The following is a 27,629-nucleotide window of genomic DNA, read 5'->3' as shown; positions in this document are numbered from 1 at the left end:
GAACGCATTGAAAGCGTACAAAGGCTGTAGGCGCGAGAAGCCTGACTTTGTTTTTCACATAAGTGTTGTTTTCATTTCTGTTCACATGAAATAAATAAATAAATAAAAATAACCTTAAGAATGCCCCCAAACTGAAAGTGCCTGTCATTACTTAAGACAAGGTTATGTAAATTGATGATAATTTTAATATAATTTACTTGTCCTGTCACTGATAAACCTATATGACTAGCGTATATGAACATTGCTTCCATCATTAAAGTTGATTGTTAGTGTAAAGTTCATTAAAGGGAATGTACTCCGTATGATAAAACAGCAAAAAAAAGAGGAGAAAATCATGCCAAGAAATCTTATCCAATTTTCGATTAAAAAGGAAACCCTTATTTTCAGAGGCCATGCCTACATATACCTGGCATATGCAGGATGGTCCAGTCAATGGTTTTGTGATTCTCCAGGCAACTTTTATCAGTTATCTGCTAATAGCTAAATCATCGAAATTTTAATGGTCATAACGCCCAGAATGAATTGCATTGGAGAAATGACTCTAGTCAGTTTTTGGAATAGTGCATGATTCTGAGGTTTTACGCTTCATCTCAATTTTTATATTTCAATACTTGTCGGACATAACACAAACATTTCAATAATGGTTTGTTACTGAATATAGACGTGATTTTCTGAACTATGATTATCTAAGTATTAAAACGTTGATGTAATTTAAAAATCTCCTTGACAACGGATTTAATCTCTAAACCAAGCATTTGAGTTATGTTTAAAAATTGAAAACATCAAGTACATATATATATCTTACTATATTCCGTATCTCTGCAATATCTAAATGTATTAAAATAGCGCCTCCAGCTTAGATGATGTCGATTAATTTATCAAATGCATTACTGAATTGTTGTACAAGAGGCTTCTAGGATTTAGCCTGTGTAAGGATGTATATAAACCCAAATGGAACTACGACCCAGTCATTATTCAAAAATGGCCCATGGGTCACACTTTATCGACTACCGGGTTGGTTGTCCGGTTAGCGCACTGGTAAGCGCGCTCGCTTCTCATCAAAAGGATCCAACGTTCGATTCCTGGCGTGGGCGCATGTGAGTTTGGTATAGGGTCGGACATTTGGTTTATCACCACATTCTCCGATTTCCACCACTAAACAAGATCACACTCCCGCGTAAAAATCGTGCCTGAACAAGAGCAAGTGATATAATGATTTTCACAATCGTTGTAAGGTATAAATGTTTAAACTAATATTTTGACTCATGTGCACAAAATAAAATGATACCGAGGTTTTTTTTTCGATTGATGTTGAAACTCTGCGAAAAAATGTCATTTTTACTTCGTGCCTTCATTATTATGAGTAAATAAATGAAGGTCCTTCGCATTGACAACTACTTATAGTTGATTATCGCGAGATTAACAGCAGTACAAGTAGTTACTTGATAGTTAGTAGTTGGAGTCATATCTGAAGCTGTAGAAGTGGCAACAACAACTGTATCAACAGCAGCGTCAGTGGTTTTAGGGGAAGCAACGTCATCACAAATGTGGTGGTGGTGGCGTCGGTGGTGTTGTTGCGGTGGTGATGACAGTGGCAATAGCAGAAACAGTATTGGTAGTATGAACAGCAAAAACTGAACCATTACCAGCTGTATTACTAAGATTTACAGACACGATCGTGGGGAAATTTGTTATTTATTAGAGGTTCCGGATGGGGGGGGTGTCAATATTATACAGAAAATGAGTCACTCAATGATAATGATTGTATGTCGGCCAAAATATGTTCTTTCACCGATCAAGGTATGAAGACAATGCACAGTGCCCTAGAATGTGTTCATGATGATGTTAACACATTTGAAGTAGATTTGACATGCGGAGTTCAATTTCACCAATATGATATATTTTCAAGTTTCGATTCTATTTTTCATGGTGTATATGTAGGTAAACAGTAGAATCCCGTTGGTTTTAACTCGTTTGGCTTGAAATCCTCGTTGGCCCGAAATTGTTTCATTATGCTGAAGGTAAGCATTCCCACTTGGCTCGAATTTTCCGAGGCTCGAGGTATTTTCGCTGGTCCGTATGCGTTCGAGCCAATTGGGCTCAATTGTACTAACGAATGTTATAAACAACATACAGTGAGCAACGGCAAAGCTTTTAAAATAAATAATTAAAAGAGTGTCCGTATCTTTTATAAAATGCGAAATCAATCAAGCTTCCATTGTAAAATCAATATCTATACGCTTAGTTAAGCATACCCAGGAAAACATTTAAATAAAAAGTGATAGTAAGGTAATGCAAAAATTCAAAAAATATTTTTCATAATGTTCTTCTTCAGAGACGAGTACGACATGGATAAGTCCGATTTTGATGTGACTCGGCCCGACAGTGAACTACTCCCTGAAAACCACGAAAAGTAAGTTGATTATCTTTTTTTATCTATGTAATATCTGTAGAAAGAATAGCCATAAGACACTACCATTCAAATTAAATATTCACGGACATTGAAAATATATTATCGACGGAAAATGAAAATAAATATATTTATCACGGCATATCACTGCAAGACGAGACGGTGGTTGACTTGCCAGTCCAGAGAACGCACCAATCACTTACGAGATGGTCGAGGGCGGTTCGGATCGTGGCTGTTTGAAGCTGGTGTCGTCGGACGGTTACGCCTACGTAAAGAAAAGGACGGGACGGTTGACTGGCGTTGGAGCGTCAGAGGGAAAGACAGTGGCTGTCCAGCTACGGTGAAACAGCGTGGGTCTGAATATCGAGTCGCCGGGGAGCCCACAACCATGAGCCTAAGCCCGGGGGCTCTTGACCGCCATCAAAATAAAGACCGAGGTTAGTTTCGATTGCAAGATGGTACTTAAATATCTAAAGAGTAAAGTAAAAAAACGATTTGAATTAAAAATATGCAGTGGTTACTATATTGTATTTTTTTGTATTAGAAGGTAAAAGCGGTGGCCAGACAATAGGTGTTTGAGACGGCGAACGTGTTAGTGCGGGACATAACTGTCAAACACCAGGGCCCAGAGCAGCCCGAGGCAGCCAGACCGAGTCTTGAAGCCCTGCACAAGATGTGCAATCAATAGGACGAGGAAGAGGATACGTCCACATGAACCTGATTGCGCCGATTTTGAGGTTCGTATTCATTTCATTTTATACGAGATTAAACATACACGTGTCCCGATTGCGAGGTTTGTACTTATGTTGGTTATTAAACTATATTTAATGATAGTTTATAGATCGACATGGACTTCCTCGCTGGGCTAAGAGAGGAGTTCTACCGAGTAATGGTCCCGGCTAGTGCAAGGCGCCACGTCGTATTCGCCACAAAGAAACAACTAGACCTACTCCAACATTGTTATTGTTGTATTACATTCGTCAATCATGTGTATATTTATATGTGCTCGATTCGTTTTGGGAAATAAACTGTTTGGAAATTATTTGTTTTGTTTCTTCTGTCTGTTTTAACTGCCGATCTTTTAAATTTCGTTCATTATTTTCATTATTATATTGCATATTATTTTATAAAAAAATATATTTACTATACACTTATTTACTGTGGGTACATTGGTCTTATACACCTGGAATTTCACAGGAAATTAGATTCTAACCATATATTCGAATTTCACGGGATTTTTCACAGTTAGATGGAAGACAATTGTCATGTGTCATATCATACTGAGCACTCATATACAAGTATTTATTAAAGAATGAAGACGATGGAGTGAATAAATTAAAAAAAATAATAATGTTAATAACATTATAAATCATGGTCCGTAAGTGTCTCAAGATGGTCCGTAATATCCCTAAATCTGGTCCGTGGTAATGTCCGTTACATTGATAACATCATTATATTTTAATCTTTTTTTTCTAAAATCTGGTTTGGTAATGAATTTGATTATTTTAATATAAAAACAATAAAAGAAATTCATTAGAAGGCGTCTTTCGGTAACTTTCATGCTTATTTCGGTAATTTTATCCGTCTTTCGGTAAATAATCGTATTTCGGTAAGTCCAGTATCCGTGATTTCGGTAATTTAGCGATTTTCGGTAAGTCTAGTATTCCGACTGGTAGTAAATAACTTGGTCGACTTCTTTTTCTATACACGCTCACGCAATCGTAACAACTCGGCCATCTCCGGCAAGCTTCGAGACAATCGTAACAACTCGGCCATCTCCGGCAAGCTTCGAGATAGACCTCGTAAATACAATCGGAACTCCTAGGCTAGTATCAAGGTGTGCATATCTCTAAGCTTGCCGGAGATGGCCGAGTTGTTACGATTGGGCTGATAAGGGAAGTAATGTCGAAAAGCTGGAAGTAAGATTACAGCGAAAAGGAAGTAATAAAACGTCGACCAAAATAACTTGCGGATTTCGAAATAAATTGTTTGAAAGTTCCTGATGATAACCTACAATTAATAGTCTGTATTTGCTTTTATTATACCATAAGTAGAACGGAAGTTATTTTCAAATTGGGATGTAATTATGTCGTTAAAGATGCACTCTTACTCCCAAGTAAGATTTACCATATTTAACATTTGTTTATTATAATATTATATGAAGAAAATATCTCTAAAACAATGGTTCTTATGAAGGATACCGAGTTTATTTTGAAGGAAATAATTTTAAATACAGTATTTCTACCTTATGAGACTATAGAAAATCACAGTAAATCTTTTAGCATTCACCAATCATTTAATATTTTTGCGCTTTCTGCTTTTAAATACACGGCTTCAAACTTGTTATAGGAAATTAATATTTTCCATAAATGCATTTTTAGTATGCTGCTAAAGGTTTATCTGTCAAATTGATGTTTGTAATACATGTGTTTTTATTGATTTTTTAATAACGTGGATGGAGAACATAAAAGGTTTATCGTACAGTACTCTCCACTGACTCCAATTTCGGTCACTTTGTACCATTCAGATATATTTGATTTTTTTTTTTTCAATTGCTTTAATCCAGAACCAACCAAGATCTGGAAAACTCGAAACAACTGTATTTGTTTCGTAGCCTTTATTTATTATTATCATATTGTTGTTTGTGGACCATTTTCGGCCTGAATCATAAATTCCACCTAATATTCTGCACATGATACTATCAAATATAGTTCAAACTTTATAATAATCAAAGGCAGCTTTCTCAAACAAAATGGCATAGCAGGGCATAGTAAAAAGACAGCAGGGTGCCAGAATAGGGCAAAAGATCTCCATTTAGGTGCACCTGACCACAGGGGCATGTTGCGTTGTTTTGACACACCTCGCCCCTGTCCGGTATCAATTTCCTTTTTTATCATTTTTTAGTAAGAACATGATGTGGTAACTGTAACTTGTGATAATTGGCAAAACCAAAAATAATTATTTTTTATTTTATTATCTTTGTAAAGGGTGACGAATTGACCCTGAATTTCCATATATTTGCCGACATGACCCTGTTTAAGAAGCCATAACTTTATCAAATCTTAACCAAACTCTACATTTGGGACTTTCCTTGTAGAGTTAGTGTGAATCTTTAAGAAAATGTACAGTTTTAACGAAAACAAATGCAATTTCAAACCCGAATTTCCTAAAACATGTTACTCGACGAACCAACTAACACGATTTACAATCATTGTTTATTTCTTTACGCATATGCCGACATGGACATTGCGCAACCGGAAAATATTCACGGCGCATGCGTTGGTGCCCTGCTTGCATCTACGATATAGTTGCGTTGCGTGGGTAAATTTGTTGGCTGTCAGACTTTTCAACCCCAAGTTTTTTCAACCCCTTTGTTATTTATGAAATTAAAAAACTTTTCAACCCCTTTGTCATTTCAACCCCTAAAAGTGCTAAGACTTTTCAACCCCCCTTAAAACAAAGACTTTTCAACCTCTAATAAACAAAGACTTTTAAACTCCTTAATATCTCACTTTTTATTTGATAATAAGTACACCATTAAGCAATAGATTTTGAAATTTATTTTAAAAATCAAGAATATATTAAGAAAAAAAAATATACATTCTTGAAACACATGATAATACAATCATCCATATTAAATATTTACATGGAAATAAATAATAAAAAATGCATGACTGTTCATTTAGCTGTTCAGTCGCCTGGAGAAACCTAGAAATAAACCTCCCTTTTCTCCATGAGGAAATTCTCACACAATATATCATGTGCATTGTACTGCTCCCAAAATTAGTTGAAACAGAATATCTTTTCTTTATGATTGTCCAAAAACATTTTTAAAACACCAAAATGGGTTGAACTTCAAATAAAATTCTTCATAATATTTCAAAATATCCATATTTAGCAGAGAAAGTTTAAGAAATATGAAAGTATACAATGCCTTTAAAGTTGTTCAACATGTATTATACACTGAGTTTCAATTGCTATCAAATTACAAAAAGAATAACATAGAATAATAATTATGTCAAGCCAGGATGAAACATTTTTAAAGAGTGAATAATCCACATTATGCTTTTCAAATGTGTTGATAAAATGATAAACATAACTCGGGGTAACATATATAATAATAAATGTTTATTTTTCTTAGGTTAAAAGACATCATTTTATTATGAAATGGTATATATGTAAAAAAATCTATAATCGATGTATTGTTTTATGCAATTAAAGAATGGAATGAAGATCACACATGTGACATGGTGCTAAATTCCTAAAGGGAGTAAGGGGCTTCATAACACCTTTAATTTAGGTTAAAGGGACTTGAAAGTGACAGTTAATTAAGGTTGTAATACCCTGATGGCCATCATTTCAAAACATGAGCAGCTTGATAAATATTGTGTATGGTTTCGGGGTTTAAAAACAAAACAAAAATAAGCTTAATTTTAACTTATTACCCTACACCCAATTCCCTACTCAGAAGTATTAGATAATACGTAATTGTTTACATTAACAACAAAAATCGAACTGTACTGAAATAGCAATATGGTACTATTAAAAACAAAATGTTTTGACCGCTGGCCTTTTTAAAATCAATGAAAGTTCGATAATTGTTTAAGTGAAAGTTTTTATCGGTGTTCTACAAGCAACATATTGAGTTTGTTCTGTAAATCCTTCTATGCGTTTGCAATTATCAATTTTTGTTAATTAAAGAACAAAAGTATGGTCATAACGTTGTCCATTATATATATGTTAATTCGTTCAAATATTTAATACACTTTAGAATAATACAACAAATTTTCGGGGTAACCAGGCAAAAAAATCTGACTTTACTTTAACTTGTTAAACTAAGATAACTTATGTCTTTGTTTTTGACTACAATAAATAATGTGTACGGGTTTTACGGGAGTATCATAACCCAACTTAGGAAATTAATGTTAAAGTATTACACTACAACAAAATAGGTGTATAGTTTTCTGAGTTTCATAAGCCAACCCAGGAAATTAAATTTAATGTTATTTAATACTTAATTATTTTAATTTTAACTTATTACACTACGATAAATTATTATTAAAATATATTAAAATGACACCTTCTGTGCAATTAGTTTCTTTTATAATCATACAATTATTTTGTTATCTAGACAACAAAAGTGTGGTCAAACACATCTTTAATTCTATTTCAATAACAATGTGTTAATTGGTATAATTGACGTGTGCTCTAAGAGCGTAAAAATAACAGACAAATTTATTTGCAATTAATGTGTTAAGTTTTAAGCAAAAAATCAATGGCAAAAAACAACAAATAATAGGGGTCGAAAAGTCTTTGATTTAGGGGTTGAAAAGTCTTCAATATGGCGATTAAAATAATTCAACTAGGGGTTGAAAATTCTTTGATTTAGGGGTTATAAAGTCCAAACAGGTACGGGTTGAAAAGTCTTTGAAATAGGGGTTTAAAAGTCTAAGGGTTGAAAAGTCTTCGTTTTTAGAAGGGGTTGAAAACTCTTGGGTTTGAAAAATCTTCGTTTTTAGAAGGGGTTGAAAACTCTTGGGTTTGAAAAGTCCTGCTCCCAATTTGTTCGTGTATACACATACTAGCTGGCTAGCTTAAGAACTTCAGCGAATACGTTATGTATGTATGTATTTCTTTAGACCTTGCGATCAAGGATAACCCGTGAAAGTGCAAGCACTTATTTCCAACGGGGTCCTTTGTTTTTGCTGAAGGGACAGCACGCTGAAGAGACAGTGGTGGGATACAAGGAAGTGTGGGTGCGAGACCCTAGCTCTTTTTCGAAGAGACCCCTTGGTTCTTTTACGTGCTCGGTGTAAAGCACCGATACACGGGGTACAACTTTCCTGGGTTAAACCAGTACTGAGTACACCACTTTTCCAAGCACTACCCTTTAAATGCCAAGCGCCAGGCAAGGGAGCTACTTGTACCAACTTTTAACGTCTTTTGGTATGACGCGGCCAGGGATCGAACCCACGACCTCCCGCTCCGTAGGCGGACGCTTATCCACTAGGCCACGGAGACCACTAGGCCATGGATATTACCATCTTTTTTATGTGTTAATGTGTTGTAAACATCAAAAAAATAAATATCAACAATAAAGTTATGGAAGCCAGAACTAACTAGCAGGCATGTATATTTATAGTCCAAATAATTGTCAATCGGAACTCCTCGGCTAGTATCAAGATATGGCCTCGGATATAATACGGGTCGGAAGAAAATAGTCCATCATGGCCGACCAAGAAGATGTTCAAACAACCAAGAGATATGTTAGTCCAAAGACAGAATGAGGAGCGAACTTTTACCACTTATTTGTGTGTAAGTGTTATTTTTACACTTATTGTATTTTAATAAAATATAAAAATAGTTTTAAAAGAGCCCTAATGAGAAACTAATTGGAAATGTCATTAATTCTTAGTGGGTGGGGTAAAGTCTTCTTTCATTTGACAGATTCTAATTTAGTAAATAACAATTTTGAAGCTCCAGTGATCAGTGGCAAAAATTAAGAAAACAAATACTCTATTTGTATTTTTTTTAATAACAAATAAGTCTGAATCTGACTTTACTTAGATCGATAATAGGTTAGACTTTCTTTCTCTCAGTGTATTTATCTCATACATTTCATATCATTAACTTTAATTTTTTATAATTAAAATTTACATGCTTTTAACTAAGGATGTATGGTTTATATGTCCGTGAGTGTTGGTAGCAAACAACTTAATGTAATGGCACAATTGAATACCTCGGCCCTGTTCACTAATATAGTTCTCTAAATAAATTAGATCTTCATTCTATTGGTTTAACAAAATGAGTTTGAACGCATAAACCAGCACACATTTCTTTCAAGACTAAATTCTTTGATATCCACCAGTGGTGGTGATGCAGAAACATTGAAAAATGCTGACATTTTTACTGTGCCAATGAAATGCAGACAATTAAATTTTAATCTTATTGTCATTTTCAGAGAAGAGTATGGTACCAGGGGTGCAGCTGACTCTGATTCCCGGCTTGTTCTAATGAAAAAAGGCTGATGAGGTAATGGTTGTGCTATTTTCGAAATTCGGACAATAATTTAACAGTCAAGTATCCTATTGGTTTAAGCCCAAAAGTAACTGCATGTTTGTACAATTAACCAACAAGGATGGACAGTATTAAAATATCAACATTGTAGATGAATTTAAACATGATAACAATTTCTTTTTATATTTTTTAATTAACCAGCAGTCCAGAGCTAAAAGCTGCTCTCTCACAGATTGACAGTTCTTCTTGGTCATTCTTCAAAAGCCCAAAGGAGTAATTAAATTAAATTTACACATATATAATTAATTATTACGGCTTAAAGCAATAACAAAAAAATATTTTCCAAACAATTAAAATCTGTTCTATTATGTGTGACCTTATATGACTAGTTGGAGGAATTTTTACCGTATTTTCAAACTTGTATATGAAAGACTGTGATCTGATATTATGTCAGCAGTCTAATATCACTGGTTTCCATACATTTGCACAATAATTGCCAATTGTCTAAGTTAAAGACAAAAATAAAAAAGGTGTCAGAACAGTAAAACTGTGAGGATGCAGCTTTAAATTGGTGTTGCACTTAATGTTTTGTGAATACTTTTCTGTTGTTGTACAGGCTTTTAAAATAATTGATCTGAAAATATAATTCCTATTATTGTTGTATTATCTGTTTTCTATTTCAGGCACTGGAATCCGAATGTAATCAAAAATGCCATTGTATGAGGATTGACCTGCAATGCATGGCAATCATCTTAACACAACTGCAACGCCTTCCTTGGAAAAATGAGTGCAAGATGGAAACAAAGCGTTCAGTGGAACATCTTGTCATCTCAAATATTTGATGACTTACATACTGATGTGAAGTTGAAGATAAAAGTCATCTGTTGGTCCGTGATTATTAAATAAATCCGAACATATATTTTAAAAGGGTAAAATGGTAAAGGATTTATATACGCTTTAAGTGGTTTTCCTATATTATGGAGGGAAGATAACTACAAAAACAGAAACAGATGGCATCGGCAGACCAAATAAAGGAGAACTATTTTGTTCAGTTCAATTTTTAAGACTTCAGAAAATCTGTTAATAGAGCAAATGCCATATTGTAAACTGGGCTCTTTAAAATGTGAAAAGGTGAAAGTGGTCTAGAAGATAAGCCCCAAATTCAAGGTTGTGAGTTCAAGACCTCCAAGATACTTTCTCTTGACCTCAGGAAAAGGATGTCTATACTTGTTTCTTCTTAGGCAACAGACTTAGAGTGATTTTGTAAGCTTCCAGCATGCATAGCAATCTGATAAGGCATAAAATAAGATACTAGCTGACTTGCAAACAGTTTTTCCATTTGTGTTGATTTATTTTTCAGTCTGTTGGAATGTTTATTAGAAGTGATGCGCATTGCTTACTGCAACCAATATTTATTTTCTTTATTAAGTTGAATTTAACGAACACATAACATGACTTGTGATTTTACAGATGCATGTTTATTTCGTTGATTGTATGAGTTTATTTTCTCAAATGATGTAATAAAAGTTATTCTGAATGACTGTCCTTTTTTGTTTGAAGAAAATGTGTTGAGGTTTTGGCATAGCATAGTGTCATCATCATCATTATCATTGTTGTGTACAAATAAAACATTCAAAACAATGTATTAAAAACCAAACTGTCAAGCCAAGTACTCAAAGAGGCATAAGGATATTGCTAAAGAGACCGGTAATACAATTAGACAAATAAAATGTAAAGAAAGATCTATAATTCTGACACATGGTAATGCTTTAAATAGTCTCATTGTGTGTTTATGGTTAAAGTGGAGACATACAGTATATTTTGTAATGAAGACTTAAATTTGTATGGCAACTTAAAGCCATATATGGGGATTAAGCGCCAGAAATATTGTGAAGTCTCCCAAAAGACTCAATGCACTTAAAAGGGCTTGGCACAGAAATGAAAGTAAAAATGGGAGCAAAACCTAATTTATCATTAGTTTTACATTGGATTGCATACACATGGCTCTGTTATTACTTGACTAATATTAAAAATAAAATTAAGAGACATGTTGATCCAAACTGTAATTATTCTTGTATGCATTTTATGGAGTTGGACATTAAAGAGTCATTTGGTGAAGAGTGACCTAAAGACTAATTATTCAAAATAGATTAAGTATTATTGAAAAAAGTCTGGTATACATTGATGAAAAGCTAAGTAACCTGGCTAAATATTTGTTTAAGGCTTTTATTTACAAAAAAATAAATCAGTTGAGTATCTTATCAGTTACTCTTTTGGTGTTGTTGTTTTTAATAAAAAAATGACAATTTACTCAAAGATATTAAGACTAATAATTATAGATTTAGACAAGTATAATGTGTAAGGAAACTTCTAATGAGTGGGTTTTATCCACAGCCTAGGAAGTAAAGTGAAGCATGATCTGCCTTGAACAAATACAATTTTAAGACAAGATCTGTCAACTTAGTCCACCAGTCAATTGTAAACCCCGCCACCCCAGGTCCGGGGAATACTGGGGTTAACCAGGGGAATTGGGCCGTGTTTTTACCTATCAGGTGGCCCTGCAGTGCTGGTTGAATGCGGTGGTTTTATCTTCGCTTAAAATATAGAGGGGAATGGACCTTACCTAGAGTCCCTGGGGTGTGGGGGCATTCGGCAGGGATTTTGCCATTGGATCGTCCGCGCAGGGTTGGGATTTTAGCCGGGGTTGGCTGTACTGAAAGTCAAAGTCCCCACTATTCCCCAGACCTGGGGAGGCCGTGGTTACAATTATCTGGTGCATATCCACATGAACGTTGTATTGGTACTCTAACAATTGAGCTTACTGCGTGGATAGTCACCGCCCCACCTCAACTGAACCCCACAGAACTGTTTACACAAAAAAAATCTGCAGCCCAAACCCAATAATGCTGAAGTAAAAGCATGCATAGATTTCAGCTGGTAAAGCTGACTGGGTGCCAAGCTAACACCCATCCTACCACAATTCACAAAAGTCTGCACAATGCAATCAATGATTTTACAGAATAATAATATTGTTTTAATGGCAAGGCATGGTGTGAAAAATAACACGGCAAAGTATGACTTAAAACTTACATTTCATAGGGTATTCCTATAACTGTTGAGAAAATGTTGACATTTAGTCCATGCATGCATTTAATCCGATGTAATGATTCATGCATGCCATGAACCGTATGATTATTTCAATGACTGTCAAGTACATTTTCTGTGTGCTCACGATTTTTCTAGAGGAAATAGAGTGCTTCAACTATAAGAAAACATCTAAATATTCATAAAACGAACATTTTTTGAGGTTACAATAAATATTTTCTCTTAAACAAGCACATTTAATTTAACACAATCCATTTCCTTGTTGTTACAATGGGCCTTCTTTACGCGGATTGAAAACGGTGTTAATCGCCTGCAGCCGCATCGCACTTTCGTATATCCTTACTACTATTTACGAGGTCTATCTCGAAGCTTGCCGGAGATGGCCGAGTTGTTACGATTGAATAATTGTACGTTGACGGATTTTTTTTAGATTTTTGATATGGCAAATCCTTCACGTAGTTAGGGATTGGAAGAATCCCGTATAACACGTCTATTATTTTAGACTAGTATATATTTATTTTAAACAAAGTCTGACAATTGTTATTTGAGTGCACGGCTCTATGGGACGACATTTGACTTCCATTTCACCTGTATCGTGATAGATAATAAGATATATTGTTTCTCTTGGGTACATGTGTTGAATTGATAATGCATTTTAGTCTGGAAAATTTCGGTGAAATCAGCGGGTAGCTGGTTCGTCGAGTAACATGTTTACGGAAATTCGGGTTTGAAATTGCATTTGTTTTGGTTAAAACTACATTTTCTTAAAGATTGACACTAACCACAGGTGCTCGTCACATTGCCTGGATACAGTACACTGTACTATTTTCATACTCTTTTTTTATATTTAATTATTTCGGTCAAGATAGTGAAAATAACATACTGGTATACCGGTATTCACTGTTTTGACCAAAATAAATAATAATAAAAAAAATGTATTACTGTATCCCGGCAATGTGACGAGCACCTTTGACACTATTAAATTCTACAAGGAAAGTCCAAAAATGTAGAGTTTGGTTAAGATTTGATAAAGTTATGGCTTAAACAGGGTCATGTCGGCAAATATATGGAAATTCAAGGTCAAGTCGTCACCCTTTACAAAGATAATAAAATAAAAAAAAATTTTTTTATATTTTTGACAATTATCACAAGAAACAGTTCCCACATCATATTCTTACTAGAATTTAAAAATTGATAAAAAAAAACCGACAGGGGCGTGGTGTGTCAAAACAACGCAACCTGCCCCTGTGCACCTGACCTAATAGGCGATCTTTTTAAAAAAAAAATCTATTTAAAATCTGCGACTAATGCTAACCTGTTCTCTAAACTTAAAATAACATTACTTTCTTTTATAGTGAGATAAGTCTACAGCAGCATACGGTTTGACTGGAATGTATGTCTGATATTCTATTAATAGAAAGGAAGATTGAAACTAGCAGATAGTAAGGGAACTGGACACTTGAAGGGAAAAGGGATGAAGTTGTATTGAAATTTCAGAGAAGGAATGTGTTTTGTTTAAGATATTGTGTGATTTATTTGGTACTTAAGTTAGTTTAGTGTGATATATTGATGTGAAGTGTTCGGGGGAAATGTAGGATTTATTGCTTTGAGAATATATAATCATAATGGCAGAAAGTCTTACCTTAAGTAGTTCATCCAGTAGCATTTTATCAAAAACAAATTCAAACCTTAGTTTAAGAGACCTAGAGTCCACCCCCTGTGGTGAACGAAGTACTGGAAAAAATCCAAATATTTACTCTCAAAGAAATCATTCAGCAGTATCTGGACCAGGTGTTTCTATTAATAAAAGCAGGAACCAGGAGGTATCAAGATACACAAGCACTCCTCCAGTTGTATCAGCACAGACTTCATCTATACCAGCCCCGACATCTATACAAAGAACAAGTCAACCCATTATCGTTCCACCCTTTATAGATAATCCCCAACCAAACGTCACCATTCATTCGGAAGAAGAAGAACCCCCTGAGGATATTGCCCCGGATCCGCATGATTTTTACTCACAGTTTTACTGGGAGGATGTTCGATTAAAAACTTTTTACGACTGGCCACCAAATGCAGCTGTAACAAAACAAGAATTAGCCAAGAATGGCTTCATATATCAGCATACTGCCGACAGAGTGCAGTGTGTATTCTGTAGAGCATGTTTGTCAAACTGGGAGTGCGGTGATGTTGTAGAGAATGAACACAGGAAGCTTTGTCCTGAATGTACATTTGCATTCGGGTATGATATTAGGAATGTACCCATTGTAAGACGTTCGACCAAGAATGAGAACAGACGGCCAGGTGGCAGTGGTTCTCATGTGCAGCGCCATGTTGCCGTGAAGGTTCCCGTGACAACAGATGACGTTGCTCGTCTGGCAAATCACTTCAATTCTCATGGAATTAGAGAATCTCCCACTTCAGCAGGTGGCTTTGCCTTTTCTGGTCCTCAATCTATGCCAATCGACCAAAGTGTGGCCAATTCCCCTTCCAGCCTATTGGGATCAGGAGGGGTGATTACAGAGCCCAAGTACCGTGACTGGGAAAATGAAAACACAAGACTGATGTCTTTCCGTGGTTGGCCGGCACAGATGTCACAAATTCCAAGACAGCTAGTTGATGCAGGGCTGCTCTATATGGGTAGGTAGACATTAATTATATGTATTATTGAATAATCATATGCTGCAAATGTTGTTTACCAAAGGTTTATTTATTTTGTCATGCTAACAAAAGCTTAACAGCTCCATACTTACACTCGTCTACCAGAGCTATCTTTCTGTTGTTGTGTATTTTAGGCCAAAATTTAGCCCAATTCATTACTCTATCATTATTTTTTAATTATGGTACCAAAATTTCTCTCCAGGTAAATGAAGAAACAGATTGACCAAATCTGGCCAAAAAAAACCAAGATAAATGTAGAGGTATATTATTTTACTATGCTCTCACTTGAATCCAGATAACATATCAGGGCTGTCGTTCCACTGTCAGGGAATGTGGCCAGGGCCAATCCAAAGGGGAATTTTGCTGACAAAAGGGAGTTTTGAATTCATGCAGTATAACTTAATCATATATGATAATACTAAATTAATGTATTCAAGGTGAGGAATCACATGACTTGACAGAAAAAGAAATTCTTTTGCCAAAATTTCAATTTGACGGAATTTTGTAGAACGGTGCAACGCTGAAATTTTGGCCAAGGATTGCATCATTAAAATACAAGCAAATCTTCAATATTTCCCACACGTAGAAGTAGAAAAACGCAGAGTCTCTTATAAGCTAAGATATATTTTCATATCCTTTCTGTCAAAAAAATTATTAAGAAATTAATGTCACTTTCTTGTTTGTTGATATCCGTTGTCTATAACCTTGCACTTGTAGCTGGAGCAACAGTGCTAGCTCTTATAAGTAGCCATAAAATCATGCATTTAGACAACCATGTGACATACATTTTTGCTCGCCTAAGCACAAGTTTAGCACTTAATGTCTTCATGTAATGTTCTTGGAATCATGTAGTGCGGAGCCTGGATAAGAATAAATATAGTTTGTTCAAAGGGGAATAATATAGGTTGATGCAAAAAGTTGTGATTTTTAGCTCTACTGGCCAAAGGCTAGAAGAGCTTATGCAATTATAATGTGTACGTAGTATATGCATTCGTGCGTCTGTGTGTATGTAAACAATTGCTTGTGAACACAATACAGACTTCAGTTTTGATTGTATCTCAATGAAACTTGTACAGTATTTAGATATCCACTAGAGATTGGTTCCTTTCGAAAACCAGCCAGATCCACTCATGCTTGCCTAGATTATGGGCCTTGAAAGTATAAAAAATCAGTGCTTCGTAAACAATTGCTTGTGAACATGATACAGTCTTCAGTTTTGATTGTATCTCGATGAAACTTGTACAGTATGTAGATATCCATTAGAGCTCGGCATTTGAAAACCAGCAAGATCTGTCCATGCATGCCTAGATTATGGGCCTTTATAGTATAAAAAATGTTATTGTGTAAACATTTGCTTGTGAACACGATACAGTCTTTAGTTTTGATTGTATCTTGATGAAACTTGTACAGTATTTAGATGTCCATTAAAGTTCCTTTTGAAAACCAGCCAGATCAGCCCATGCATGCCTATTTTTATGGGTCTTGAAAGTATAAAAAAAATGCTAATTCTAGCCAAGTCTTCATGAACGAAGTCTATTTTAGCCAAATTTACATGTAAAGTCACAATTGCTTGTGAATGTTTGTTCAAAGTATGCCCCTGGGGTTATTTCTGGCCATGCCCCCGGGTTCACAGGTTTGGTATACTTAAATTGGGAAATGTTAAAAACCTTTTTCTCTGAAACAGCTATGCATATCCTGCTATTTTGAACAAGTCTTAATTTAGTGATCCACTACCATGGTTGTTCAAATTATGCCCCTTGGGTCAAAACTAGCACTGCCCCGGGGGTCACAAGTTTCCTAGAGACTTATTTAAGTAATATTTTCAAAATCTTCTTGTTTCAAACTACAAGGCCCATACCTTTGATATTTGTTGTGGAGCATCATATGATGACCGTCTAGCAAAACATTTGAAATTATGCTCCTTGGGAAAAAGCTGGCCCCACCCCTTTTTACTTACTTTTTAATTTTTAAAGCTACAGCAATGAAATTTTGACCATGTGTACTGTTATGAAAACGAGCATCAACGTTGTCCTTGGATGTCTTTGACTTGGACCTTTTGACCATTTTTTTTTTAAGCTACAGAAAAGAATTTTGACCATGAGTACAGTTTTGAAAGCAAAAATTTTTACCCTCAGATTTACTTGGCACATATTAAAATAGTTCATGCAACTAAGCGGCTTACAACACTTTCTGTCCTCAGATGTTGAACGTGCAGCGTTTTCAGCTAACCAAAACTCAAAAAGTGAACTATAATTTATTGCCTATTACGGTACTCATTTTAGGCCTCTTGTTATTTCAATGCATGATAGCTATGTGGCCACAATTTCCCCAGTTAAAAAAGGGCAAAAATATTTTTTTATTTGTATAAAAATTATGGGCTTTTTTGTTTGTTTTGATCATTAAAGGCAAATGAGTAAAACCTGATAATGCATTAAAATGCTCATTTTACACCATATGTAACATATAATGGTATATACTTTTGTCGAGGTAATAGATACTATGATGTTCTCAAGTTAAAGGTGCATCTGTAATACAGCAATGTCAACAAGATATTTCATATCAAACCCTGCAGGAGTGGTTTACACTTGTATGATCATTTTAAAGCTCAAATCTACAAAATGTGGGATAACTAAGCTGGGAAACCAAAATCAATGAGATAGTGTTGAGGGCTTGCACATGTATATAGTTTTACAAGTTAAATATCTTGTTACATTCCAGACAATAGCTGCTCATGTAAGCCATTGTCCATGGGTGAAAAGTGCTTCAAGAATTTCCTAAAACAGTCGGCCATTTTCAATTATTGTAATTTTATGTTTTGAAACTATATTCAGGGTTCAACAATCTTATAAAGTTTAGCTACTAAGGACCCATGCTTGGAATTGAACCAGACTCCTACATGTAGTTCATGCAAAAGAAAACTGTTATAATTATAATGAATTCTAATTTGCATTATAAAACTTGTTTAAGTTAAATCTTGCTTAAATATTGCACATTAAATAACAATTATTTAATATGTTCTCCTTTATATATAATTATGAATAATATCTCAAACAGAAGTATCACAGGATATCTGAGCTTTCCAGCAAGAGCATAGAAGGGTAGGCTTAAATGAACTATTATTTTCTCAATGACAATCCGGTCCACTCGTCAGCTAGGCCATTTTTTTTTTATTAATTGGTTAACAGATTTTTTGGAAAAAATGTTTGACGGGTGGTGCGAAAAAAAAAAAAAGGATTTCATACTCATACTAATTTTTTTACATGTACATGTATTTTTCATGGCGTTTGTTGCGAAACCCAAAATCAACATAACAACAAACAGAAAAGACATTTTCATAGATATATATGAATGACATTTGGAATGCTTAAGTATGTTTTGATTTCTAATAGACTATGCAACACAAAGTCTTCAATGCCTCAATATTGTAATGAATATTGATATGTTCAAATGCTCACTTTGTCATACACATATGTTTGGCTTAACAGCCCAATTTTCTCTCCTACCAATTTCAAATTCAAATTAATGTAATCATTATATAAGCATTTTATACACTTTTACCTTAAAATAATGTCACATTTTAAGTCAATATTATTACAAACTTTCAGTTTTACTGTCACTTTTTATGCCCCCGAAGGTGGGCATATTAAAATTGCACCGTCCGTCCATCCGTGTGTCCGGCTCAATAACTCGTGTCCAGGCTGTTACTTTCCCTTGTATTGACAGATTTTAAAATAACTTTCCACATTTGTTCCACATACCAAGGCAACGTGTCGCGTGCAAGACCCGTGTCCCTACCTCTAAGGTCAAGGTCACACTTAGTGTTTATTCACAATGGAGTACTGCATATAAGGACATAGAGTATAGGTTGTCGTGTCCGGGCTGTAACTTTCCCTTGTATGGACAGATTTTAAAATAACTTGCCACATGTGTTCCACATACCAAGACGACGTGTTGCGTGCAAGACCCGTGTCCCTACCTCTAAGGTCAAGGTCACACTTAGTGTTTATTCACAATGGAGTACTGCATATAAGGACATAGAGTATAGGTTGTCGTGTCCGGGCTGTAACTTTCCCTTTTATTGACAGATTTTAAAATAACTTGCCACATGTGTTCCACATACCAAAGCGACATGTCACGTGCAAGACCCGTGTTCCTACCTCTAAGGTCAAGGTCACACTTAGTGTTTCTTCACAATGAAGTGCTGCATATAAGGACATAGAGTATAGATTGTCGTGTCTGGGCTGTAACTTTCCCTTGTATGGACAGATTTTAAAATATCTTGCCACATGTGTTCCACATACCAAGACGACGTGTCGCGTGCAAGACCCGTGTCCCTACCTCTAAGGTCAAGGTCACACTTAGTGTTTATTCACGATGGAGTGCTGCATATAAGGACATAGAGTATAGGTTGTCGTGTCCGGGCTGTAACTTTCCCTTGTATGGACAGATTTTAAAATTACTTGCCACATGTGTTCCAAATACCAAGACGACGTGTCGTATGAAAGACCTGTGTCCCTACTTCTAAGGTCAAGGTCACACTTAGGTGTTTATTCACATTCGGAACTCCTCGGCCATTTTATCGAAAACAACCTCGGATGTATGCCGGTACATCTGTTGAAGTAGTTCGTAAAATTTTGAATTATATCATTAGTTAAATGTAGTGTTTTAGAGTTGTATTTATTGATCTAAGTTTAAATTTATTGTCATTGAATTGTATTATAGCAAACATAATGAAGAATCCCAAGAGTTAAGTCACAAAGTTTAACTGCTAAATAAAATTACTACGCGATCTACTTGCAGCGGACTTAAACGTACCACTTTTTGAGTGTGTAAACCATCCAAATACATCCGAGGTTGTTTTCGATAAAATGGCCGAGGAGTTCCGAATGGTTTATTCACAATGGAATGCTCCATATATAAGGACATAGAGTATAGATTGTCGATCGTGTCCGAGCTGTTACTTTCTCCTGTATGGATAGATTTTAAAATGGTTGCCACATGTGTTCGATATACCAAGACGACATGTCACATGCAAGACCCATGTCCCTACCTCTAAGTTCAAGGTCACATTTAGTGTTTATTCACAATAGAATGCTGCTTATAAGGACATAACGGTGTAGGTTGTCAAGTATGGGTGGTATTTTTTTAAGTTTAGAGGCAATTTAAAATAACTTGCCATATGTATTTGACACGTAAAGGCAAGATCAACTTTTCATGTACTGACCTTGTTCATAGGTCAGTGTCACATTTGGGGGCATTCGTCACATACTGTGACAGCTCTTGTTGTTGATGTTTTTGAAGCACATCCTGACTGCAATAGTTTTCCTATTTGCAACACTATTTCCACATATCAACCTTACAATGAATATGCCTTTGTCTCCTCATTGCTGGGCACTACTTTTTCCCAACAGAAAAAGCACAATGTAACAAAGTTCACTGACTCAATTATTTATTAAATGGAATAAGGAAATGTAAATAATAAAAATGACTTTATATTCAGTAATGAATTCTTTGAGGTTAAGATATTTCTCTGCAGCTTTAACAAAATTTAAGTTATCCCAGATTTTGATTACTTGAATAGTAGTCTCCATATAATTTGTTTAACAAGTAATGCCCCCTCCCCCCTGGGACAAACACAGGACAATATATTTTATCAATTACTCTGGTTTATATTTGATTTGTTACCATTGATACAGACATCAGCCTTGATGTCAGTTATACCAAAAAAAAAGTTTAAATGCAGATAGAATGTTGAAAATGAGAATTATTTTTTTGTATGATCTCAGCTCAATGAGGCCTCCATTTTGAAAACAATTTTTAAACTGCATCCTTACCAGTATGTTGCAAAGGAACAGGCAACAGGTTTTACATCATTTCATGTGCGCAAAAAAACACAACTGATTTAATTTTTTCAATATTTAAAAAAAAAATTAAAAAAATTACCAATTATTTTTCGAAATAATTTGGCGCGGATCCGTTAACCAATTTATTGAAAAAAAGGCTCTATTAACTGAACAGAATGTCAAAGCTTAGCTTTTCGGTAAGGATAATTAATATTTTAAATCATATGAGGAACTACAAAGTTCAAGTCGTTTAATACCGATTTTTTCTTGATGTTCAGTGATGGTCAGTAACTGCATCTAGAATGACAATATACTCAGACTTATACATCCCGCAGCGAAGCACTTGAGCAACAAGATGCTTTCACTGGTTATTTAAACTGAGTGTCGATTGGAAGAAAACTAAGCCCTTTGAATGGTCATAATCAACTGCAATCAGTCTTCTTGCGAAATGAATTATTTTGATACAAATATCCACAGTCTAGAGAAAATTTTCACAAATTTAAGGAAAGAATGTTTCATGCTCTAAGTTTCAATGTTTTAATGTAAGCCCTGTAATTATACCCCCACAAATGAAGTTTGAGGGGATATATAGGAGTGAGCTTGTCGGTCGTTCGGTCGGTTGGTCGGTCGGTCGGTCGGTCTGTCTGTCGGTCGGTCGGTCTGTCGGTTTTCATGGTTTCCGGACGATAACTCATGCTGGACAGATTTGAAAAAATTTTGGTACACAGGTGTAACATCAGAAGATACAGATCAAGTTCGATATTAGGGCTGGTGGGGTCAAGGTCACTGTTACTAAAAATAGAAAAATGGTTTCAGGACGATAACTCATGAAAGGCTTGACAGATTTGAACATTTTTTGGTACACAGGTGTAACATCAGAAGATACAGGTCAAGTTTGATAGATCCTTCAATAACTAAACGAGCAAATATTTACCTTAAAAGTAATTGACACTTGGAAAGATGAACAAACAAAACAAATCCAGCATGCTTCATTTGAACCAGATGCCAGTGGAATACCAGCAGAACTTAAGTATGGCATATTTGCCACAGTAGTGCTTACTACAAATATTGACCTGTCAGATAGACTTGTTAATTCGGCTACAGGAACAGTCCCGGGATTTATTCCCAGGTGGATAAGGATGCATTCAAGCCCAAATATGTACTTGTAAAATTTGATGATGATCGTGTTGGAAAAAAAGCTTGTGAATGCTCTAGATGTCTTATTCCAGAAGAGATCAGCTAGAGCATCAGCTAGTTTTTCTTGTCAGCAGTGTAACTTCTAAATTACTCAACAGATTAAAATAAAACAATACATGCATGATAAAAGAAGATGCAGTGTGCAGTAACCTTGGAGTTATGGCCTCTTTTCAAAGAAATGGTTTGCCATTCCTGTGTCCAGGCGGCATTTGGGGGTATTCGTCACTCCTGTGACAGCTCTTGTTTATATTGGGAACCACTTTAAAATCTTCTTTTCTAAAAAACAAGACCCAGTCTACCAAAATCCTTCAAAATTTTGCCCCTTGGTTCTTTTTTTTTATATAAAATGATATAAGCAAAAAAATTAAATCTATTTTACTGCAAGGCCCATAGGATTTGTATTCGGTAATCAGCAGGTATGTAGCATCTTCTAGTTGTTTATTTCCACATTCCTTCAAATTATGCCATGGGTCTGTGGTCCAAGGGATCACTTGTATGAAGTTTGGAAAATCTGTACAGTTTTGCCAACATATTTTAATAATATCCTTGTATGATCTTTAATATGATTTTCTTTACCTGATGTCTGAAGCTACAACATTTTAAATTGGACCATGTGCACAGAATGACGGTGTTCATAAAACTGAGTAAGTAAAGCTCCTTTGTTTAGAATAAAAAAATCCACTTTGAACCTCTCATATATTCAGGTGAAGGTGACCGATGCAAGTGTTACTGGTGCGGGGGAGAGCTGTATGACTGGGAACCGGAGCATAATCCCTGGGTAGAGCATGCCAAGTGGTTCCCGCAATGTGGCTACGTCCACAACAAGAAGGGCGTCACCTTCATCAACACAGTCAGAGGGGTACAGGTCAGTCATTATTCTGCATTTAATGTTAAATTTACGAAGTTCCCCTTAAAGGGAATTATCCCTGCGATAAGTTTTTGTTTCTATATCTATGCATAGTTTTCCCTGTAAGTTACAAAAGTTCCATGATCATAGTAGCAGCACACTTTCTGAGGCCCTGATAGAATATATTTCTTGATGGACTTGTTCGAAAGGGATTGGCAATAAGATTAGTCCATTGATCAATATAAATGTATCTGGATTCCAGTATGAGGGCCTCAAATACTGTGTCAGTGATGGATGAAAAACAGCTATTCCATGAGATTGCCATAATGTCTTATAACATCAGGGATATTTCCCCTTTAAATAAGTACTTTTAACTTTCAAAATGTTATGTAGGGTGGAAGAATATGCTGCAAATCAAATATGAGGTCAGGATAATTGACAAAATGATGTAGAAACTTTGGAGGTAATCATTCAAGTTCACCACATGTGTGTTAAATTGTTTGCTCTTTTAACTTATGAATATGCTGAAGACTTAATTTTTGATTGATCTTCTTTATTTGAGATTTGCCCAACTACACGAAATAAAATAATATACATTTATTTTATATGATCTGTATACTAAGTAATGGTACAGTTAAGTTCATTTAACTTTTATAAAGAATTTGATTCGTGTCCAATATCAATTAACCAAAACCCTTTCATATGAAATATGATTCCAAACTGATAAAGAATTAAGTGTCTGAAAGAGTTCACATTTTTTATTATAATCAATTCCTTCCACACCTTGAGAAATAAACTTGTACAAAGTATGCCAGAGATGAATGCCAAGTGTTTGTAAAACAAGAGTAGAGCTGCTAGACTAGATACATGCATTGTATAAATGACCAATTTCAACATTCTGATTTGTTATGATATGTTATGTATTGTTTTCTGTACATTTATACGTACAGTAAGTTAAAAAAAATAAAAAAGATAAACAGTGATCGATTGTTAACAAGACCATGAGGTGTAAATGAAAAAGCAGTAAGAACTTACCATGTGCATATTGTTTTATTAGCCGGATTTTTCATCGAAAAATTACGGGTTATAGAATGGCGAAAACGAGGCGGACGGGCAGTTGGGCGGGTGTTAACAATTTTGCGTTATAGTTTTCATTTTATGTAATAAAATCAAGAGTTTTTATCCAATGGTAATCAAACTTCATACAATGGTAGAGCATAATGAGAGGAAGTGCAGTGTACAATAACCATAACTCTATTCTTGCTTATTGCTGAGTTATTGCCCCTTGTTACTTTTATGTCCGAAGTATAACTTGAAAAGTACTCGATGGAATTCATTGGAACTTCATACAATGGTTAAGCACAGTGAGAGGAAGTGCAGTGTACAATAACCATAACTCTATTCTTGCTTATTACTGAGTTATTGCCCCTTGTTACTTTTTTTGTCCGGAGTTTAACTTGAAAAGTACTTGATGGAATTCATTGGAACTTCGTACAATGGTAAAGCACAGTGAGCCAGGAAGTGCAGTGTTCAAGAACCATAACTCTACCTAAACTAATTACTGAGTTATTGCCCTTTATTTGTTGTTTTTGCTGTCAATTTTTTTCCAGACATTAACTTGCAAACTACTAGATGGAATTTATTAAAACTTCATACAATGGTAAAGCACAATGAGAGGAAGTGAAGTGCACAAGAACCATAACTCTATTTTAGCTAATTACAGAGTTATGGCCTTTTTTCTTGTCCCGAGCATAACTTGAAAACTATTGGATGGAATTTAATAAAACTTCATACAGTGATAGATCATAATGAGATGAAGTGCAGTGTTCAGGAACCACAATTCTGTTTCAGCTAATTACAGAGTAACTGCCCTTTGTTACTTTTTCTTGTCCAGAGCATAACTTGAAAACTATTGGATGGAATGTAATAAAACTTAATACAAGGGAACAGCACATTGAGAAGGAGCTCTGTGTACATGAATCATTACACTATTTTAGCAAACTACAATGATGATAGTCCATAAAATAAAGTTGTCATTTATGGTTGGCTTTCCAAATTGTTGACTGCAATTTCATATCAGGGCGGCTTTCGGGGTATTAATCATCTTCAGTGATAGCTCTAGTTCACAATGGAGTGCTGCATATAAGGACATAGAATATAGGTTGTCGTGTCCGGGCTGTAACTTTCCCTTGTATGGACAGATTTTAAAATAACTAGCAACATGTGTTCCACATACCAAGACGACGTGTCGTGTGCAAGACCTGTGTCCCTACCTCTAAGGTCAAGGTCACACTTTGGTGTTTATTCACATTGGAGTGCTGCATAGAAGATCATAGAGTATAGGTTGTCGTGTCCGGGCTGTCACTTTCCCTTGTATGGACAGAATTTAAAATAACTTGCCACATGTGTTCGACATACCAAGACAACTTGTCGCGTGCAAGACCGGTGTCCCTACCTCTAAGTTCAAGGTTACTCTTAGTGTTTACTTACAATGGAATGCTGCATTTAAGGACAAAGAGTATAGTTTGTCTATCCGGGCTGTAACTTTCACTTGTATGGACAGATTTTAAAATAACTTGCTACATGTGTTTTACATACCAAGACAATGTGTCACATGCAAGACCAGTGTCCATACCTCTAAGGTGAAAGATACACTTAGTGTTTATTCACAATGGAATGCTGCATATAAGGACATAGAGTATCAATGTAAGCTTGTTGTGTCAGGGCTGTATCTTTCTCTTTTTAGGACAGATTTTAAAATATCTTGCCACATGTATTCCACATACCAAGACGGCGTGTCACGTGCAAGACTCGTGTCCCTTCCTCTAAGTCCTTCCCTAAATTTGCCACGAATTGGACATGGAAAATGGGTGGCAGTTGGTGGAGTATTGGAACGGGTGGCACTTGGTGTAAAACGATGAAAAACAGAATAAAATGGGACTTTGATCTAATTTTTCACCATTTTCCACCAAATGCCACCCCAACGTGGCACTTGGTGGAGTATTGGAATGTTTTCCACCAAATGCCACGTGGCAAATTTTTTCACCAAATGCCACCCCAACGTGGCAGTTGGTGGAGTATTGGGACGTTTTCCACCAAATGCCACGTGGCAGTTGGTGGCAAATTTTTCACCAAATGCCACCCCAACGTGGCAGTTGGTGGAGTATTGGAACAATTTTCCATCAAATGCCACGTTCAGTTTCTTTGATCTTTTTTTCACCAAATGCCATGCCAATGTGGCACTTGGTGGAAATTACGTGGCACTTGGTGGAAATAAAATCATGGGATTTATGCATACAACAACCTAAGAACAACAAAAAAACACAATACTTTGCAGTCATTTAGTTTCATATGTACACAAAATTACAAAGGATCACAGTTGATGGTGAAGAGCTGTCTGCATTTCTACATTTGGAGAAATCCTGAAAACAGTTTTAGTATTATTTATTTTGGAGGTTTCATTTTAGCTATCATTATTCAAAATATATTTTAAAATTAGATGCATAAATAAAATGACAACATTAAAACATACTCTTAAATAAGTTTCTTCAGCTTTGGGCCTAGCCAGATTAATACCTAGTATAACAACAAAATGATATACCAGAACTAAATATAGAATTCAGCCTCATACATTGAATCATTGCAAATATGTTTTACAAGAGCACTCGTCTGTTGTATTAGCAATGACAATACAGGTAAAAAGTTAATTTAATTACCGGTTTTGGTATTTTGAATATTGAAATGTCAATAACCTGTCTCTATTCTTTAGTGATGCAGTCATTCGGTTGTTGTTTTCTGCAAGTTTGGCTATACTTCTTCTGCTATAGAAGTCCTCTATTCATATTTCTTTCTGAAAAAAGCGATCATTTTAATAAATCTGTTCAATATAACAGGGTTTGCCTCACAGAAGAATGTTATTTGTTCTACAATTTGTTCTACAAATGTCTTTGGAAACATGTGTACACCAAGATTCACTTTAATATCTTTATTTTTTCAAAATCATGCAGCCAACAACATGAATAACACCAAGGCTTTGTCAATACCTCAACGATTTTTCTTAAAAACACACACACCCTTTAGATCATATACATCTTCTACATCTTTTCTTGACTGGCATTTAATATTGTTTATCTCACCCTTCATAGCACTTAGCACTTTTAAATAAGTATAAGCTAATAAAAATGATAAAACTATGAGGTCAGTCTTCATTTAAGTTATTGTAATATTCAAATATTTACCAAAAAGGTCTTAGAATCTTGTCCAAGTACATTTTCATCGTTATGGGGGGGGGGGGTTGTCTGGAAAAAAATGTGTATAACATTTCTTTATACATCTTCAACTTCAATGTACAAATTGAATGATAATTTTTAAACTTAGTACATTGCTTGACTGAGTATTTGTCAATTATTTTGGAATAAAGTGAAACATACTTGACAGTACATGCATAAAGCCTATCTCTTAGTCAAACTTTAAACAAAGACAAAGAGCCTAATATGTGTAAAAATAAAATAAAATGATAAGTCATGATCTTTTTTGGTTGTTAATATGA

At 35.2% G+C, this 27,629-nt stretch overlaps 1 protein-coding gene and 1 long non-coding RNA gene across 3 annotated transcripts in view; both read left to right on the top strand.

Moving 5' to 3' along the window:
* Positions 1 to 1,607: 1,607 nt before the first annotated feature.
* LOC128238682 (uncharacterized) lies at positions 1,608 to 3,351 on the top strand. Its single transcript, XR_008261754.1, has 3 exons — positions 1,608 to 2,847; positions 2,955 to 3,147; positions 3,245 to 3,351. It is a non-coding gene; the product is annotated as an uncharacterized LOC128238682 (long non-coding RNA).
* A 1,009-nt stretch (positions 3,352 to 4,360) lies between these two features.
* The window catches only part of LOC128238673 (death-associated inhibitor of apoptosis 1-like), a 52,317-nt gene continuing 29,048 nt past the window's right edge, over positions 4,361 to 27,629 (top strand). The window contains exons 1-3 of one of the 2 annotated variants that reach the window (XM_052954811.1): positions 4,361 to 4,432; positions 13,888 to 15,172; positions 22,938 to 23,098. In XM_052954811.1, the coding sequence (XP_052810771.1) occupies positions 14,158 to 15,172; positions 22,938 to 23,098 (1,176 nt within the window). In that variant the 5' untranslated portion in view covers positions 4,361 to 4,432; positions 13,888 to 14,157. Of the gene's footprint in view, positions 4,527 to 13,887; positions 15,173 to 22,937; positions 23,099 to 27,629 lie in introns of both variants that reach the window. The other variant, XM_052954810.1, reaches the window with a different exon arrangement.

This window comes from Mya arenaria, chromosome 6 (genome assembly GCF_026914265.1).
Source record: "Mya arenaria isolate MELC-2E11 chromosome 6, ASM2691426v1".
Lineage (NCBI taxonomy): Eukaryota > Metazoa > Mollusca > Bivalvia > Myida > Myidae > Mya > Mya arenaria.
Note: the sequence above shows the minus strand (reverse complement) of the source record. Positions and strands in the feature narration are given on the sequence as shown.